Source organism: Schistocerca gregaria, chromosome 3 (assembly GCF_023897955.1).
Source record: "Schistocerca gregaria isolate iqSchGreg1 chromosome 3, iqSchGreg1.2, whole genome shotgun sequence".
Classification (NCBI taxonomy): Eukaryota; Metazoa; Arthropoda; class Insecta; order Orthoptera; family Acrididae; genus Schistocerca; species Schistocerca gregaria.
In genome coordinates, this window is record NC_064922.1 from 839,863,177 (window position 1) to 839,882,218 (window position 19,042).

Sequence of the window (19,042 nt, forward strand, 5' to 3'; positions counted from 1 at the left end):
AAACAACTGCTCATAACAATTATTGTTATGTGTGCTCTGGTACTCCAGCATCTATGATCAATTTAGATGCCTGCAAGAAGTCCTATCTAAGAATAATATTATGGCTACATTTTGTTAAAATGACAAATCCAAAGGGCTGTTTTCTGTCGTTGATAGCTATTCCTGTAGTACCTGTTCCTGGCGGCTGAACATGTTTCACAATTGCAGCTTTCAGCACAGACACTTCCATATCACTTAACATAGTCTTCTTTAACTGATGATGATGAACATTAGAGAAAAAGAAGCTACTGAGCTGAATAGTTCCCAGGCACGTGGTCTGTCAATAATGATGTCAGTGAGATTTCTTGATATCTTGATGACTGTTGTCCATGGAGGATTTGTGTCTGCAGCAGCCACTCCTCCACAGATGGTCACTTTGCTCAGTTTTCCTGACCATGGTGGCTATGCAAAGGGCTGGTATCTCTGTACAACAACAGGAAAGAATTGTAGTGAGTGGGGGAGTGATCTCAAACAGGGTACAACAATGGTCTTGATCCCACAAGTTGACTGGCATGAATAGAACTGTTGTGATGGTTGATGTCTGGTAGTGTAGTACTCATCAAAAACTCACCTTCTTTGTCTGAAGTAGCCTATAATGTCTTATTTGGTGGGACATTGTACTTGGTGTGGGAGCTAATGGCATTTGCATTAGTCGGGTTGATTTTGCCAATTGTGGTATTATAAATCTGGGTTAGCTAAGTCTGTTTTTCGTGGCATGTTCTATTAGTGGTGGATATTGGTGCTAAAGCTCAATACACCTATTCTTCAACATTCTCTATTACCTCCTGATGTGTGGATTCAACATTCATGGCTGCTACCTATTTTGGACTCAGTCCAACATTTCTGGCTGCCATGCACTACTGTATCCCTTCTCTTACTAACTGGCTTCTGAGACAGACAAACTTGTTGTGGTCTTTCACAACTGCCTTAGGGATCAAATTCGGCAGTTGGTCACACATCTTTCACTCAACATTTTTCTGTTGCAATTCCTCGATTTGCTGGCACCACTTAATGATTCCTGTGTCATTCTGACACCTTTTACCAAAAGAACTTGGTATATATGTTCAGCGATACCTTTAATCAAGTATGGGATTTTGTCAGTTTCTGTCATATATGGACTCACAACGTGGCACAAGACCAAAAAATTCGGTATATACAATTGTCATTTACCTGTGACTCTGGGTTCTGTGCTTTAATCGCTTTTCTTATAAGCAGATTTGCTGTTGATTGTTACAAAATTTCTTTTTCTTTTCAGCCTAGGATTTGTCCCAGCTACTGAGCTTCTCTTCATTGTCCTCTTTTGAACCACTGCTGGGCTGTGCCATCCAAGTAAAAGTACACTTTTGCCAAAGCCATCATGTCACCCACCCATTGTATTTTGTCAGTCAGACGAGTCCTTCCAGTTGTTTTGTTGCGTTCTGATCAGCATCTCCAGAAAAAACCAATGGATGTCTGATATGAAGCTGACTTACTAATGTTTTGTAATTCATCTGTCTGCTGAATATATGGAATTTAGGAATGATGTACTGCTTTTATTCAAATTCCTGATTATTTAAGTGATGGCTTAATTGGAATCATGGTGATGTGGATTTTTTGAAGTACCTCGCATTTCTACCAAACATGTGGAGGGTGCACCTATTTACACAAACACTGAATATTCAAGAATACTGGTATTTATACACACATATAATATTCCAGAATATACAAACATTACAAACATATTTCAGGAACCTTCCAGGAATGATAAATACTAAATAACAAATAATTGCTGGTGACTGGGTGTGAATTAGTGACCAGTAGCACACCAGCCAGCAGCATTAACCACTGCACCACACTGCATGTGCCACAGGTCATTGCAATGTAAATAATTATTTCCAGTATCCCAAAATAGCTCATCATATCTGTTCACAAACTTATGCAAGTGAAAATGTGCCTCATATGCTAACCCTAAGCAGACAACACTGAGCCCAACATAATTGATTAACTTAAATTAGGTACCTAAAATAGGTTCCATCACTTACAAAAATACGTTATAAAAATTAGAAAATAGGTGACCAAAATCTGCCATTTTATTGCTTGCAAAGATAAATAGAATGACAAAAACCCACATTATATTATTGCCCATGTTCATAATTACAGCCACAGTAAATAACTAACACTTACTCCAGATTTTCCATTGCGAAACTGCATCTCTTGTCTGTTAATAGCATGTTACATGCTGAGAATGAGCGTTCCACATCAACAGATGTCACCGGAGCATATTTGAATGATGGTGTTAGGTACGATGGGACTGCACATGCATATTCTGTTGATCTACCTGGTAAGACATCAGCCACTGTGCAAAGAGTGCTCAGTCCTGTTTTTTTTGTAACACTGTCTTTTAGTTTCTCACTAATTTTTATACCAATAGAACATGGGACAAAGTTGATTTTTTCTGTCATCTCTTCTATCAATCATAGTTGTGTGTAGACTGGTTTCCCTGTACACCCTAGAGCTTTAATAATAGGGACCAAAATGCATAATGAGATTTTATGTATGCAGTGTCGTTGGAAAACAGAAGATCTTTAGCTGAAGTAATGCTCACTGCCTCCTCCCACAATTTAAGAACAATGTTCTTAATGTCTTCCAAATGCTTGCTGTAATATTCCATGGCATCTAGCCGCGTTCTCCAGCAAATAAGTATGGGTTCTGATGGAAGTGGTATGTTGGGAAGTCCCTCTCAAAATAACTGGATTCTTGTAGGTGCTTTAATAAAAACCTTTTTGATGGTTGAAACTAGCTTATTTACATGTGGAAATTCAAGACGTATAGTCTCAGCTACACGATTCATGGCATGGGCAAGAAACGTGATATGGAGAAAGGCCAGGTAAAATACTTTCAACAATTTAACAGCAGCAATCATATATGTGGCTGCATCAGTGTAGATTACAAGTAGCTTATTTTCATCTAGACTGTGGGGGAAAAGTAATTTGTGGGCTTTATTAACAAAGTGAGCAAATGTTTCATGGTTAGTCTTTTTAGCTCCTTGCCACAGGTCAGAGTAGGTACTGAGCGAGTGTCAGGATCTAACTATCCAACTATGAAATTAGCCACATATCAGCCTTGTCTGTCAGTTGTCTCATTGACAGAGATCCACATGTATGAATTGCCTGTATCTTCCCTTATCCTGCCTGATGTATTCTCATATAAAGTATGTAAATAGTTTTTTCTCAGTGTGGATTCTGATGGGATGCTGTGGTGATAGTATTTTTCTAGGACACTATTTAACTGGCAATTTCAACTGCATTGAATGGTATGTTTGCTGCAACAGTGGCTCGACATAGGTCAAGATGAAATTTGTTTTTGTTTATTGCATTTGGTTTTATAACAAACATTTGTTTCTAGTTTGATTTATATTTTAAATTTGCCTGGTGCTTAATGCCTGCAACACGCAGACTTAAATGTGACCTCTGTTCAGAACGTACCCAGAAACAAAAAGAAATGAGAAATACGTTATGGAAGAATATATGTATGAGATCTGATTAGCAAGATTAACCTACATTGAGGGTTTAGAAACAACATTTTTGCATTCGCATGTGTCTGATCCAAATTAACTCAGGAAAAACAATGACACATTGTTCTCTTAGTGGACATAGCAGATAAAAGGTTAACATTTTACTTACACCTTTGTTGCACACATTGCAGTGAATAACTTTGTCGTCTATAGAGAAATCAGGAAATTCTTGTAACCACTGATGAATCAGAGATGATTTGGAGCTGGCCACTTTTGGCATGCTTGACTTTCCACAAATACAGTGTCACTGTGAAATATTTCACCACATCCAAGCAGCACACTGGCCAACTGAATGAAGACAGTGCAGGTGTTTTAAACAGGCTGTTCTGACAGGGCGGGAAGGCACCAGAGGCAGACCACAAGGCTCCTCCGTGCCCTGCTGGCTCATTTGACAGTTCACAGTGAACAACAACACTCTGTGGAGCAGGGCAGCCTGGAACTGCCTGGCGTATGCTGTCGTCATCTGACTCATGATTGGCATTCATGCATGCAAACAAACCAGTTATCATTCAGTTATTGTTTTCTAAGTAGCCAGGAAGAACAGAAGAGTAGTTTTACTCGTATAAAATTTTGTTCACTAGATCTTTAGAAATTAGACAAAGTCAGGTTCTCGCATGAACTGCCATAAAATTTGGTATTTTAGGTACTATAAAATTACAATTTTTGATAAAATATTTGTGCAATTCTTAGCTGGGAAGACAATGATACAATGTTAGCCATGAAAAATTTTATTTAATTGGATTTTTAGCATTTAGGTACAGTCAGGTACTAACCAGAAATTAGGTTTTTTAGGTGCTATAAAACTAGCATTTTCAATCATAGAGTGGCATAATTCATGTATGTACAACTTTTATTGCCTTTATTTAATGAGGAACAAAATAGGTTTTCACCTAAAATCTGAGGTCTACTGGTGACATTAGGTCTTCTGTAGAAACATGTGTAACAGTTCTGTAATATTTGGAATTCACTGGCAGATATCAGTTGAGATTCAGCTGCAAATTATCAAACTGACCTCCTCAGATAACACTGAATAACTGTAACTGTTCTATTGACAAAAACATTCTGTTAAACTTGGTTATGTTTGGAACTGATGGTGAAAATTCTGTATCTGGTTTACAAGGCATTCAAAATAAAAAATATATCACTTGTCTCTGGCCCTCGCTTATTTTCTGATGCCAAGCTATTTAATTTCAAAATTAAGGAGTTTCTTTTGTGAAACCTGCTGTTAAGATCTTACACAACTCTCATTCATTACTCAAGACCACCTCTACAATCTGCCAGTCATTCAGTGTATGTTTCTTTTAAGGTTGAAATATACAGTTTATTCAACCAAACAATCTGTTTCATGTATGCCATCACATGAAAGAAGGATAAGGAATGTGGAACAGGTCAAAATATACATTATCAAACAATGGAAAATCCAGGATGGAATGTAACAATATTATGAAAAGGATAGTTGCTATTCCCCATATAGAGGAGATGCTGAGTTGCAGATAGGCACAACAAAAAGACTGTCACAAAATTTAGCTTTTGACCGACAAGGCCTAAAGACACACACACACACACACACACACACACACACACACACACACACACACACTGCTGGCAGTGTGGCTTCAGCTGCCAGATACTCCAAAATATGCATTACCACAGACACGCAAGTACAGCAAACTGTATATGAAGAGTAACTTAATAATTAATACAATTAAAAAACAGCCAATTTATGTCACTTGGCATAATCTACAATTCAACATACTCTGCCACAACTCTATTGAGTTCACAGATGACATATGCATCTTAGCCAATTATGCTTCCGAAAACTTTTTCAGAGACACTGAGTAGTATTGTAAATCTGCTGCTCAGCCACAACATGCTGGTAATAAATAAAAATGAAACAGTAGTGCTAAATTTTCATAATGCCAAGGGAAGTGATTAGGGCATCAAAATTTGGGTGTTGAAAGTGTGCACAATACAAAATTTCTGAGGAAGCTGACACAAGAACAACCATAGATGATGTACACACATTGATAGTACTTTAAATATATTAAGTACTATGTGCTGTTTAATGAAAGTTCTTGAAAACTACTGTCATAAGGACTGTCTGATGACTGTGCACTATGTCTTGAAATATGGAATCATTTTCTAGGGCAGCTCATCATCCAATGTAAAACCCATTAGAATGGAAAATTGAAAAGTGAGAATCATAGTAGGAAGAGAAAAAGCTCATGTCAGACCTTGCAGACTTCTCCTTAAAAGAATGCAAATTCTCTTCTCAAAAGTGTAGTGTTTTTCTCTTCTCAAAAGTGTAGTGTTTATTAAGAATCATACGACAATATGTCCTAGTTTCTTCCACGAAAATGAAAACATTCATTACCATAACACGAGACAGAAAACAAAGCATCAGACACTACAAGCAAAAACACATCTTTGCAAAAAAGAAAAACACTGCACTATGGTCGAATTATCTACAATAAACTGCACTGATCATTTTCAAATTACAGTGTTCACTGATAACACAGGACCACAAGTGAGGAGAGAAATGAATCACCCACTGAGTTAAAAAGTAGGAAGAGAGGACCACTTATAGAAGTAGGAAACATATACAAACTAATCAACATTGCATAGCAAGTAAAACAAATACTGGCAACATGAGAAACACCTATAATAATCCTGATACATAAGAATAATGAGAAAATGAACTGTAATAACTGCAGAGGTATTTCATTACTAAACATATCATGAGGTATTAAAAGAGGTTAAACAAGAAATATAGAGGTCGGAGGATATTAGAATTACACATACAAGTACTTAAAAGAGAACTATAAAATGTTACTAGCAACTGTTTTTTTAGTGTTGAAAAATACATAACCATCAGCATTTAAAATAAAATGACCTGTTTCCCTCATTACAGTGAGATGAATTGCTTAAAAAAATCGTTGCATTTGCACAAATATAATCCAACTTATAATTTATGTTCTGACATTTGTTATGTGTATGGCTTCATGGTGTACTTCAGAATTCTTATTAACAATATCCATTGTTTGAATATCTTACTAAGTAACATATGATTGTAAAATAATTTCATGTCCTATTACCCGTAACAAATCCACTGTTATTGTCTACGATGAGACACAAGGATGCTAATAAACTGAATTGTACTGAATCAAACTGGGTTTTCATCTGGAAGAATTAAGCCCTACATTTTGCCACATATTGAAAATGAAACCAGTTGGAGAACATGTTGAGAATGTGGTAAAGAAGTATGGACAACGTCTATTGACTTCTCTGGAGGATATGGCAGCATTCAGTGGGAAAGTATGTACAGTATGCAGGAAGAAATGAAGATACCACCACAGCCAAGCAGTATTGCTGAAGCATGAACAAAGTGTACCAAGCTGGAAGCTGTACTCAGGACATTGCTATAATATGAGAAACAGAGAAAAGCCAGCTCCAAGTAGAAGATATATATCACCTACACTTCTGAACCTACTAATAGAGAAGATTGTATGAGGCATAATCCAGAAAAAAGAATGCCAAGAAGTACTTGTGAAAATAAACTATTAATGAATTGCTTATGCATGTTGGTGAAGGCTGAAAATAAAGATGAGAAGGGAGAAATGGTAAAGGATTTCATGTGTAATGCAATGAAGATTGAACTGAATCTCAGAGAAAGAAGACAGAGTTGATGAAATTATCAAGGAGGGCAGGTACTTTTGGAAAAATTTAAATTTGGATTAATAAAAATGCACAGAAGAGACAAAGTGAAATGTATGTGAGCACAGTTTAGTGTGGAAAACAATATTATGGAAGACATCAAGGAGCAGATCATAGGTGAATCACGAAGCTATTATAGTCTGAAGAATACACACACATAAAGACGCATTTCAACAAAGGTAAAATTAAGAACCTATAGTGCTGTTATGTGTCCAATAACACTGTGTGCATCAGAGGATCACAACACAACCAGAAAATAGAGACAAATTGAGAATAATTGAGAGCAAAATAAAGAGAAAGATACAGGGGCCCACTAATTTGGAATAAAGTTACAGGTACAGGCTGGGGCAAAAACCAGATATGTTGCAGGATGAGCCAAATGAGGTGGCTCGAGGCACACAGCAAGAATAGGAGAGGGAAGAAGGTTAAGAGTAGCACAGGTCATGAAAAGAAACATAGATGGCTGAAGACCTCTCAGATAAACAAGACTGTAGCAGTGAAAGATCTTAGGGAACTGGGAATGTACAGTGCAACATGGAAAGAAAAAAGCAAATGACAGAATAAGGTATGCTGCTACTGAGGTGGTGCATGATGTGCATGAGCCTTGATCACTGTGTGTGTGTGTGTGTGTGTGTGTGTGTGTGTGTGTGTGTGTGTGTGTGTGTGTGTGTGAATATACAGGGTGATTCACAAAGATATGTAAATATTTTAATATGTTATTCTACAAGTAAAAGTAACGAAAAAAAAGTCCACAAATGTTTAGTTATGGAGTTATGGATAATAAAGCATTTTGCCTGAAATTTAGCAACTTCGTTAATATGAAGTCATTGCAAAACTGTACGAAGTTAAAGTAAAGCATGATTTCCATTTATTTTGTTTTTATTGGTCTGGTGCATCTAATAAAACATGTCCCAGATGTGTATCTGCAGTAGTTTTCTAGAACATCCAGAGAAGCAAAGAGATGAATGCCGAAATGGACATTTTCCCCAGAAATGGATTGGTCATGGAGCCACACGTCTGTGGCCACCCAGATCACCCGATTTTACACCAATGGATTTTTGTGACTGGTAATGGATGAAACACACAGTTTATGAGGACAAAGTACTCATGATCTATGGAACAAGTATTAATCTAATCTAATCTAATCTAATCTACATGTGAGGCATTACTTGCTCACATTATAAATGCAATAGATGAAATTAAGAACAACCCCTTGAAACGGAAAGGAGCAACAAAATTTGTTCATACCTGTGGAGCTAAAAGCATTGGACTCGGTGGAGGCATTTTTGAACAGTTATTGTGAATGCATTGTGAAATTGTAGGTACACTGTACAACTTCCTTAAAACTGAGCTTTGTCTTTTTCTGGTTTAACAAGAATTCATGTGCGCTATGGTATTAATAAAAGCAGGTTATGTGACACATTCATACAGTTTCAGTTTATGTTATTACCATCATTATTCCAAAATTAAGTTCTCTGCAACATTCTGTTGAAAACTTTGTGCACAATTCTCTGGAATTTAAAAAACAAATTGGGCCAAGTAGTTAAAAAATTAAAAATTTTACAAAATTTCTTCTTTGCTACTCTGGATGTTCTGGAAAATTATTGCAGATACATGTCTGGGACATGGTTTTTAGATTCACCAGATCAATAACATCAAAATAAATGGAAATCATGCTTTACTTTAACCTTGTACAAGTTTGCAATGGATTCATATTAGCAAAGTATCTAAATTTCAGGTAAAATATAAAAAATCTGTAACTAAATGTTTGAGGACCTATATTTCTATGAACTTCTTTCTTTATTTTTGCTTCTAGAATAACACATTAAAATATTTGCGTATCTTCGTGAATCACCCTGTAAACTGCATAATGCTCCAGTTTGTTATGTTGGCCACAGTTAAAGTCAAATTGACTTACTGATAAGGTGAATAATGAACGGAGTTCATCAGACTACAACTTCAAAGTCCCTGTTATGTCCACACATTTATAGGAAATTGTTAAGATGTTTTTCATACTTTCAAGACTAACTTAAATGATAATAAGGCAGCCAAGAATAAATATTTATGCTTCCATAATGCTATGTACAGTTGATCACTCAATACCCTGCAAAGAATACATTGACACCTGAAGTGGCCTCACACTTAGGTCCCAGTATGCTTATTTTTTATGTTATTTATGATAAATAATAAGTCACCTCATACTAGCTATAATAGTCATAACTAAGAAACAAAAGATAAAAATAAATCCTATATGGATTGTATGGTGTCACTGCCAGACACCACACTTGCTAGGTGGTAGCCTTTAAATCGACCGCACTCTGGTAGTATATGTCGGACCCGCGTGTCGCCACTATCAGTGATTGCAGACCGAGTGCTGCCACACAGCAGGTCTAGAGAGGCTTCCTAGCTCTCACCCCAGCTGTACAGCCGACTTTGCTAGTGATGGTTCAATGACTTCTACGCTCTCATTTGCCGAGACGATGGTTAGCATAGCCTTCAGCTACGTCATTTGCTACGACCTAGCAAGGCGCCATTATCAGTTACTATTGATACTGTGAATCATGTAATGTCAAAAGCGACGTTCGTCATTAATGGATTAAAGTTAAGTATTTTTGTCATTAATGGATTAAAGTTAAGTATTCCACCAGCTACGTCCATTGTTTCTAAATTCTAATTTCCTTGTCCTGTTCCAGACCTCACGCCAGCCTGCGTGAGCTAAATGTGCCTTTCGGCCTCCTTTAGTAACACAGAGTAGGCTGTCCTGCCAACCACAACAGATTGTATACACAAAATGGAACTCTGTATTATGGTGCAAAAAATTGAAACAAATTGCTTATAAATGTGTGACACAAAATTATTATCGCCCAAAAATTCTAAATATAAGTGAAAAGCATTTTTTATTAGCCATTCCTTTTATACATTATCTCAATGATTGGATTTTGGATTGGCAGGAAATAATGTGTGTATAAAGACCTCTGTTAGTGCATTATATGACAACATTTTTGTGTTGATCATACAAAGTGCTAATTTGTATATATCTTGTTAGCTTAAATAGCATATGTATTGTATTGCATTTTTTTCTATCCAGTAAACCTCATTCGAACAATACAAGCACAATAGATACTGGACAAGTCAGTATTTATACATACACTGAATTCAGGTGGTTAATTACAGTTGAATATCTGGTATACATACATATGTGATACAAGTAAACTGAACATGAAAGTCCACGGTAGAATAATGAAAAGGATAGGTTGCTGCTCACAATATTTTGGAGGCGTTGAGTTGCAGAGAGGCATATTGAACAGACTGTTAGACATTTAAGCCTCCAGATAAAAGAGTCATTCTTCATAAACAGGAAACATACACAGTCACACAAGCACAACCCACACACACCGCCACTGTCTCTGGCTGCTGTGGCATGACTGTGCACTATGGCTTTATCTGGCTGCTCAGTTCAGATGTAGTTGCAGTCCACATTCAGATCACAGTGGCCAAAGACAGTGGAAATGTGTGAGTGAGTTATGCTTGTGTGAATGTGTGTGTGTGTGTGTTTTCTATTTTCAAAGAAAGACTTTTTGTCCCCAGAAAGCTTAAATGTTTAGCAATTTTTTCATTGAGCCTGTCTGCAACTCAGTGCCTCCTCTATGTGGTGAGTACGGAGTTATTAGGAGAAGGATAAGTCAAACAGAATATTTTTTTATAAAAAAATAGTAGTTTTTGGCAGGTGGGTTTATAAGTTTATCAGCTTTAAATGAGCGATTATAAAAGAATCATTCATACATACACTTCAGTACTTATTATCTTATTTTTTCATGTACAATTGTCTCAAAGATAACTACAATTGAATTACTAATAGTGATTATGTTATTGACTCAAGAGTTTTTGGGGGATCCCATCCGGACTAGAGAAGCAGTGCATAAGTAAACATCCTTTCAAGACTGCTTTGAATTTAATGTGACCATTTACTAATTTAATTTCTCTCTCTTATCTCTGTCACAGTACATTTCTTCTCAGCCTTTCACATTCTGTGGTTAATCTCCATTGCACCTTCTTTGTACCGCAGCAGATTTTGATCCATAATTGACTTCTATATGTTTGTTTTCTATTGTTTGCTCTTAAATTATGAAGACATTCTACAAGCTCAAGATATGCAAAAATTTTGTTTACATAAGAGGAAGTACTAACTTTTTGGAAGTCTTGACATTTTCTTTATTTCACTAAATACACTTTTTACTTATCCTTCATTTGGTTAGTATCTAATTAAGAAGTTAGACAAAATTAATAATTTTTATTTTTATTGCAGAGCAAGACCGAGAAATACGGCCAAAAGCCACTGCTGCTTACCTTCATGCCTTGAGAAATCATCGACCTTCATATAAAATTCGTAATTTTGTGGCAGAATCTGAAACTAGAAGCTCACATGGTAGATACGACCCAGGCTACCTCTGGACAGGGCTTGGAAGGAAACGTTAAATTTCAAGGAGTTACTGATTCTAGCATATGATGTCAGTATCAGAAATCCTAAGCAGTGCCAAACTATTATTACATAATTAATCAGCACAATTTCTAATCAATTAAAGTATTAATATAAATTTCAAGTAAATGTCTGAAAAAATGAAAATCACCTTACAGGTTAACATTGTTCTTCCATCTTTTCACAGTGATAAGTGAATCATTCATTTGATGACTCTTAAATTCTGTTACTAAAAATGGGATGTTTCATAGGAATTGACAAGTAAAGCAGTTGTACAAATAAACTATGTGCTATGGTGTAGCAGGGCACCAGCCGCAGCCCTCATGCTAGTTACAATGCATGGATCAAAGTAGGTAATGTTTGCACACTCTGTAGCAACCTTGTGTGAACATCAAACATAAATCCAGATTGCCAGGAGGTGAACCAAGAACGATGGACCTCTGGGTACCTCTCCAGTCATGAGCAAGAGGTCATTGGCCACACCACAAAACTATGCCCCCATCCAGTCTCAAGTGACTAGTGGGCAGCATGTCTCTTTCTGAAGAGGGAGGAAACCACTTGCAGACATTACAACAGCTTTGTTATTAGCTTGCAAAACAATAAGGATAACAAGAAATTAATTCCATCTTTTGAATGGTTCTAACTAAATACAGTTCAAAGGTATAGGTTCCAACAACCTCCCAGGAGCTGCAACTAAAAACACGAAAAACTAGCACTCGAAGAAGCCGAACTTCTGAGTGTGACACAGCCTTCTCCAGTAGCGCGTTATTGAGAGCTTAAGTGTTGGACTGCAAGCAGTTGGCACATGCCTCATCCAGCTCTTGCTGACAGGAAGTGTCCACAGTGGGCTGGCTTAAATAGTCACTTTTCAGGAAGAGATGTGCTACCCTCTAGCCACTTGTGACTGGATTGAGGTGTGGTTTTGTGGTGCAGCCAGTGACCTCTTGCTGATGCCTGATTAGGTACTGGGTTGTCGATAATTGTCCTGGCAGTCCATGTTTATAATTGATGTTCTGACATGGTTGCTACAGAGCACATGTCACTTACTTTGACCAGCACATCATAATTGTCATGAGGATTGCGGCTGGTGACCCCGGTCACCATAGCACTGTTGTCTTTAGACAGTCTCCTAATTTTCACCAAATAACTAGTTTCTTGCCATTTCATTCAACTGTTGAAATATATGCCCATATCTTGTATGTAGAAGACCTTAGGTTTGTTGATGTATTGTTGTAACAGTACTTGAATGTATAGCAAAGGGAAGAACATTTTGTGTCATTGTTTATCACATGAAACTCCAGTTATTATGCTTGAATTAAAATATTTGTCTTGTAACAGTAATAAATGATTTTGAACTTGGACAGTAAATGTTTTGTTATGTACATAAACAGAATGCTGGAGGCGGTGGAAAATGAATGGAAAAAGTTTTGATAAGGATGCTAATTCTAGTCACTACAATCTAGTCATACTGAAACCTGTTTCTCCTGTTCTCTATGTTATATTTGCAGTTAGTTCTTAGTATTCACTGAATGGAGAATTTTTTATGGTTTTCAAGGCAAATTACTTAAATTTGTTACATAATCTTTCATATCTACCACAAAAAAAATTTCTGCTAGTACAGTAGATGCATAGTCAGTAGTACATAAAATTTGAAAAGGCGGATTTATGTTACTTATAATTCATTGGAAACATGTAAAGAATAATTCTTAGCAGTTATGTTAGTTTTAACTCTTAAGAGAAACAATATGTTTTTGATTAAAATGTTGTAATCAGGCACTGAAAATGTACTGAAGAAATGTAAATTGCTCACAAAGATTGTTACATGACTTTCACAAGAAAACCACTTGCATCTTTATTCCTTCCATCCTTGCTCTCCAGGCACATGTAGAGTTTTTTATTAGACAGTTTATTAATGATGTGCAATCAAAGTAGAATTAGAAATGGCTAAATGAGATTCTTCACCTTGATACAAAATCATGTTCCACAAGTCTGAGGACCGCATAACTTTTAGAGATATGAGTCAGATATAGGTATGTATAAATGCAGAGAATCAGCTATTATAAACTTTCAGTGTGTGACAATATTAATATGGCTAGGATGTCATGCCCCTGTAGGAATTGGAGGAAAAAAATACAGAGGTTTTTCAATTATACTATTTTGCCACAAATGAGGACTGTCAGAAATTTACTCAAGAGGAGGCAAGATTTTAAATTTGCCATTTTGAATCTACCATAACTCATTCTGTGTGTTTAATATGTCCTGAACCAAGAAGAAAATTTGCCAGGATATACACAAATCTTATTTTATCTCAAAGATTTACAGTTATTGACTCAATATTGTATGGAAAGTAGATCCTCCTACACCACAGGGGTCATTTCAAACTCAAATTTTAGCAATGTTCTGCAAAGGTTTGCACCTGCCTTGATCATGGGGCAGCCATAAAACGGCCTCCGCACCAAGGAAATGATTTAATTTCACATGAACAGCTTGAGAACCAGTCATACTCATGTTAGATTTTTTGGAGACGATGCTGTTATTTACTGTCTCGTGAAGTCATTGGATGATCAAAACCAATTGCAAAATGATTTAGACAAGATATTGGTATGGTACAGAAAGTGACACTTGCCTCTAAAGTCATCCACATCAAAATACTAAAAGAAATCTGCTAAATTTTGGTTACATAACAAATGACACAAATTTAAAAGCTTTGGATTCAACTAAATTCTTAGGAATTACAATTAGAAATTGCTAAAACTAGAAGAATCACACAGATAATGTTGTGGGGAAAACTCACACTATGCTTGTCCATGCTCTTCTGGAGTATTATTGTGTAGTGTGTGGGTTCCACATCAGATAAGACTCATGGAGGAGATTGAAAAAGTTCAAAGACGGGCAGCTCATTTTATATTATTGCAAAATAGGTGAGAGAGTGTCACAAATATTATATGCAAGTTGAGATGGCAATCATTAAAATGAAATGATTTTTTTTTGTTTTAGGATCTTTTCACATAATTTCAATAACAAACTTTCTCCTCCAAACGTGAACATATTTTGTTGACACCCACATATGTAAGTTGAAATGGCCAGTGTAATATAATAAGAGAAATTTTAATTTGCACAGAAAGACTTAAGTGTTTGTTTTTCTTGCATGTTCTTCAAGAGTCAAATGGTACTCTTCAAGAGTGTAATGGTAGATAAATATCTTGAAGGTGGTTCAATGAGCCCTCTGCCAGGCACTTAATTGTGAATTGCAGGGTAGTCTTGTAGATGTAAACATACATACAGAAACTGAAAAGCCACAATTTCCTGTCACAGTCAAGAATGTTAAGTATGCAGTTTAGTGAAATGGCAGACATAACAATCATTTTTATAACTGCATGGGAATTCTATAATGACTAACATGTTGACTGCCACTAATCCATTGATGGCGACAGCTCAGAACCTTACACCTGATGCTGTTTGCCTACTGGTGGCCACAACAGAGCCTCATGCCTGATGCTCTGGCCTGGCCTCGTGGTGAAACATCTGTCACTGTGTGTGCAGCAGTCAATGTGTTACAAAGTCTATACTCCAGATGCCAAGAGGGGCAAATATCTCCTCATGGTACCCTCCCCCATTTTGTGGAACTGGTTATCTACAACACTACCAAAAGCTCATTTCTTGTATTGTATTATGTGTTGGTTGTTTGGTGGCTTTAATCTTTGTTCATAGTTTTGTAATATTTGCTACTGAGAACACTGACCATCTGTTAAATAGCCACATAACACTCATTTATGATTGTTGGAATGCTTGGGAAAAGGTGGCAAAGGAAAAAAATGTTCTCTCTCATGGTCAAAGGAAGGAATGGAAACTCAGTTACTCTGTAGCTGGGTACTACTTCTACAAAATGTATTACTTAATGTCATGTAGCTTTTTGGACTCTACAACACCTATGAAATAATGGTGGTAGTTTAGAGTACTCAGTCTATTGTGCTCATAAGCATCCCTGATAAACCACGATATGTTCCATTATTTGCCAGCAGCAATTTTCTAAAACACACTCCAATGTTTCAGACTATAAAACATTTAACTCACCTTAATGAGAACTGCGTGTGTTGAACTGACCAAAGGTCTATGGATTTAAAAATACCAGGACACAAAATATTATTCTCTTGGAATAACTGGCATGGCTTTCTACTTTCACAACAATGTGAATTTGTAATGTTTCAAGTGCAAAAATTTAATTCACACTGGGCAATCAGAATTATGTTCTAAATAGTTACTACAATTAACCATTATTTCGGTGAGATGGTCACAGTGGTGGCTATGCAAACATCGTCCAAGCCAGTTATTTCAATTTATACAACACTCACCCATTTTTCCACTTGATAATCTGTTAATAACATAAGAGAGAGATTAATGTTAAGAAATAATCAAACATGAGCCATCACTAGTACAAAACAGATAATTATTTGCACCAATTCATTTACAACAATACACACATTTTTAAACACCTAGGCTAGGAGGAGGAAAGGTATGACAGGAAGTGGCATAAGGAGAAAGATGAACAAATGATAAACATCACATCAAAGGTGTAAATTTGCCCCCCTCCTTTTGAAACAGTATGGATTTATGTTTTACAAATAAGACTACTTTCTGTGCACAATCAATTCAAAATATTTACCAAAGTAATCTTATCAGCACAGAAAAGGCAAGAAAAAAATATCTGTATGTTGTTATAAATGTGATTTGTACAGCTATTGAAAGCTGCTCACAGGTCTCACTTACAGAATAGCACACACACACACACACACACACACACACACACACACACACACACACACACACACACACATTGTGTGAATATTACATTGATATATCTTTCAGATCATCAGACTGAATGTTGTAAATCCGTTGTGACCTAGATATCAATGTCAAACCAGCAGATATTCTTAAAAGAAACTGCTAAATTAAACTGATAAGGAATTATGAAAAGAAAGACCACTTGGCAATCAAACATTCAATGTTGTGTAGAAGCTGCAGCAAATAAATTTCTGACTTCAGCTAAGAACAATCTAACAGGTCATACTACATGGAAATTTCAAACTCTTGTTTCTGATAGTTGGTGATTTGCTGCTGAAAAATATTGCTGTCCCCAACTGCAAAATTTACATCAGACTGGGAATTAGAATGCAACAACTTGGCAAACATTTTAAAAATATGGTAAATTCAAAACATATGAATGCAAAACCAGATTCTCAAACCAAAACTAATACTACAGTGGTGTCTATATACTCATTGGAACAAACTCATTAAGGAGCAGCAGCAAAGAACAGATTATTAATTAAACAAGAAATATGATCAGCTTGGCAAGAAGTGTTTATGAGGGATCCCAGCTAATACTCAGCAGAATCATAAAAAGAAAGTCAGTGAGTGACAAATATATCTCCAAAATAAATTATGCCATCAAAGAACAGTGTGATCATCTTGGGACAGTTTTTATAGATCCAAACAAGTTTGTAGTCCTAAGTGAAATACAATCAGATATACTACTTATCAGTGCATAAAGGACTGTATCTTATCCAGTTACTTCTATAGATCCTTACATAAAGGTGGTGGAGTTTCTATATATATTAAAATAGGGAAGTCCATAAAGATTGCAAACAGCAAGTGTGTGAGATTATCCACAGCTAAAGAAAAAAACTTTGAAATTACTGGTGTAATAACTGATGGCTAGATTGTTTTGTGTGCACAGATCACCAAGTGGCAAGATTAGCATCCTTGTGAAAAAAAAGGCCAACTTATGAAGATGAATAAAAACATCATTATGTGTGGAGATTTCAATACTGACATGGGGAAAAGAATCAAAACCAAGACAATATTTTGAAGAATTGTTCATACAATACAATATGGAGGCAACAATATGTGCACTGACAAGATTGAGTTCTCAAAGTCAGACAGTTATTGACAACATTATTACTAATTTTAGTAGTTGTAGTTATGAGTCACGTGTAGTCCAACATAAATATCTGAGCATCAGGGACAGCTGACCTGCTTCTGCAGAAGTAAGGACATTATATCAGAACCAAAACAAGCAACCATAGAAATCAGTGAACAAAATATTAACATCTTTATAACAATATTAAACAGGGAAACCTGGAATAAAATCCTACATGCACATAATGTAAATGAAAAGTATCTTGCATTTACTACAACAATTAAACACTATTTTGATATGGCATTCCCCAAAGCAAAGAGACAAGAAAAGCAGTAGGATCAGACAAAGTGGATTACTAGTGAAATAATAGAACTGCAAAGGAAGCTGCAGGATTTAAAATGGGGGTGGGGAGTAACTGAAAATTATAAGATGCTATGAAAGAAGTGAGAAAAACAATAATAGAAGCAAAAGCAATTAATGCCACCACAATGAACTTAAAAAAACAAGGTAAAGGCAGCTTGGAATGAAATTAATGGTGAAAGAAAGGAAAAAGCTGATCGAACAAAGAAATAGAGATCAGGTCAATGAAAACAGACAACAGAGTGGTTACAGATGATAGAGTAATAGCTAACATACTCAATGATACCTGTATAAATGTGATAGCGAACTTAGAATTGGAAATCAATAGTCCAAAAAATAAGATTACTAAGTTATCAAAAAAATCAAGCGTAACCATATTCTTCAAATCAGTCACAGATGATGAACCGAGGAAAAATATACAAAAACTGAAGTCCAAGAAATCAGCTGATGATAATAAAATGTTGAATATTATAGTAAAGGAAGTAAGTGAATAAATAATCTCACCATTGCTGGATGTAGCAAACAGTGCTTTCAGGAACATAATTTTTCCAGAAAAACTGAAGACCAGTAGGGTGGTACCAGTGTAAAATAAAGGGATAAGGATGACCCAAACAGGCCAGTTTCACTATTATCAGGTTTCTCAAAAATCCTGGAACTGCTTATGTATAACAGATTAGTTGATTATCTGGACAAATACAACATTCTTACACCATCACAGGATGGTTTCAGAAAGAGTAAATCCACAGAAGCAGCAATTGCCAGTCTGACAGACTATATTACACCATCCTTAGATGAAAAACAAGTTGTATCTGCAGCGTTCCTGGATCTTTCCAAAGCATCTGACATTACTGACCATGAAATAGTGATATGAAAACTGCAAAACTATGGTATTTGAGGGCAAGCAGGTAAGTGGATAGAATCATACTTACACAACAGGAAACAATATGTATCAATAATGAATGCATATCAGTCAGAATCCAAA

The 19,042-nt window shown here is 36.1% G+C and overlaps 1 protein-coding gene across 2 annotated transcripts in view; it reads left to right on the forward strand.

The window, feature by feature from the left end:
• LOC126355210 (uncharacterized) overlaps positions 1-13,623 on the forward strand; it is a 205,922-nt gene extending 192,299 nt beyond the window's left edge. For both annotated transcript variants that reach the window (XM_050005457.1, XM_050005456.1), the window contains exon 4: positions 11,613-13,623. In XM_050005457.1, the coding sequence (XP_049861414.1) occupies positions 11,613-11,782 (170 nt within the window). In that variant the 3' untranslated portion in view covers positions 11,783-13,623. The remainder of the gene's footprint in view (positions 1-11,612) is intronic.
• Positions 13,624-19,042: the final 5,419 nt, after the last annotated feature.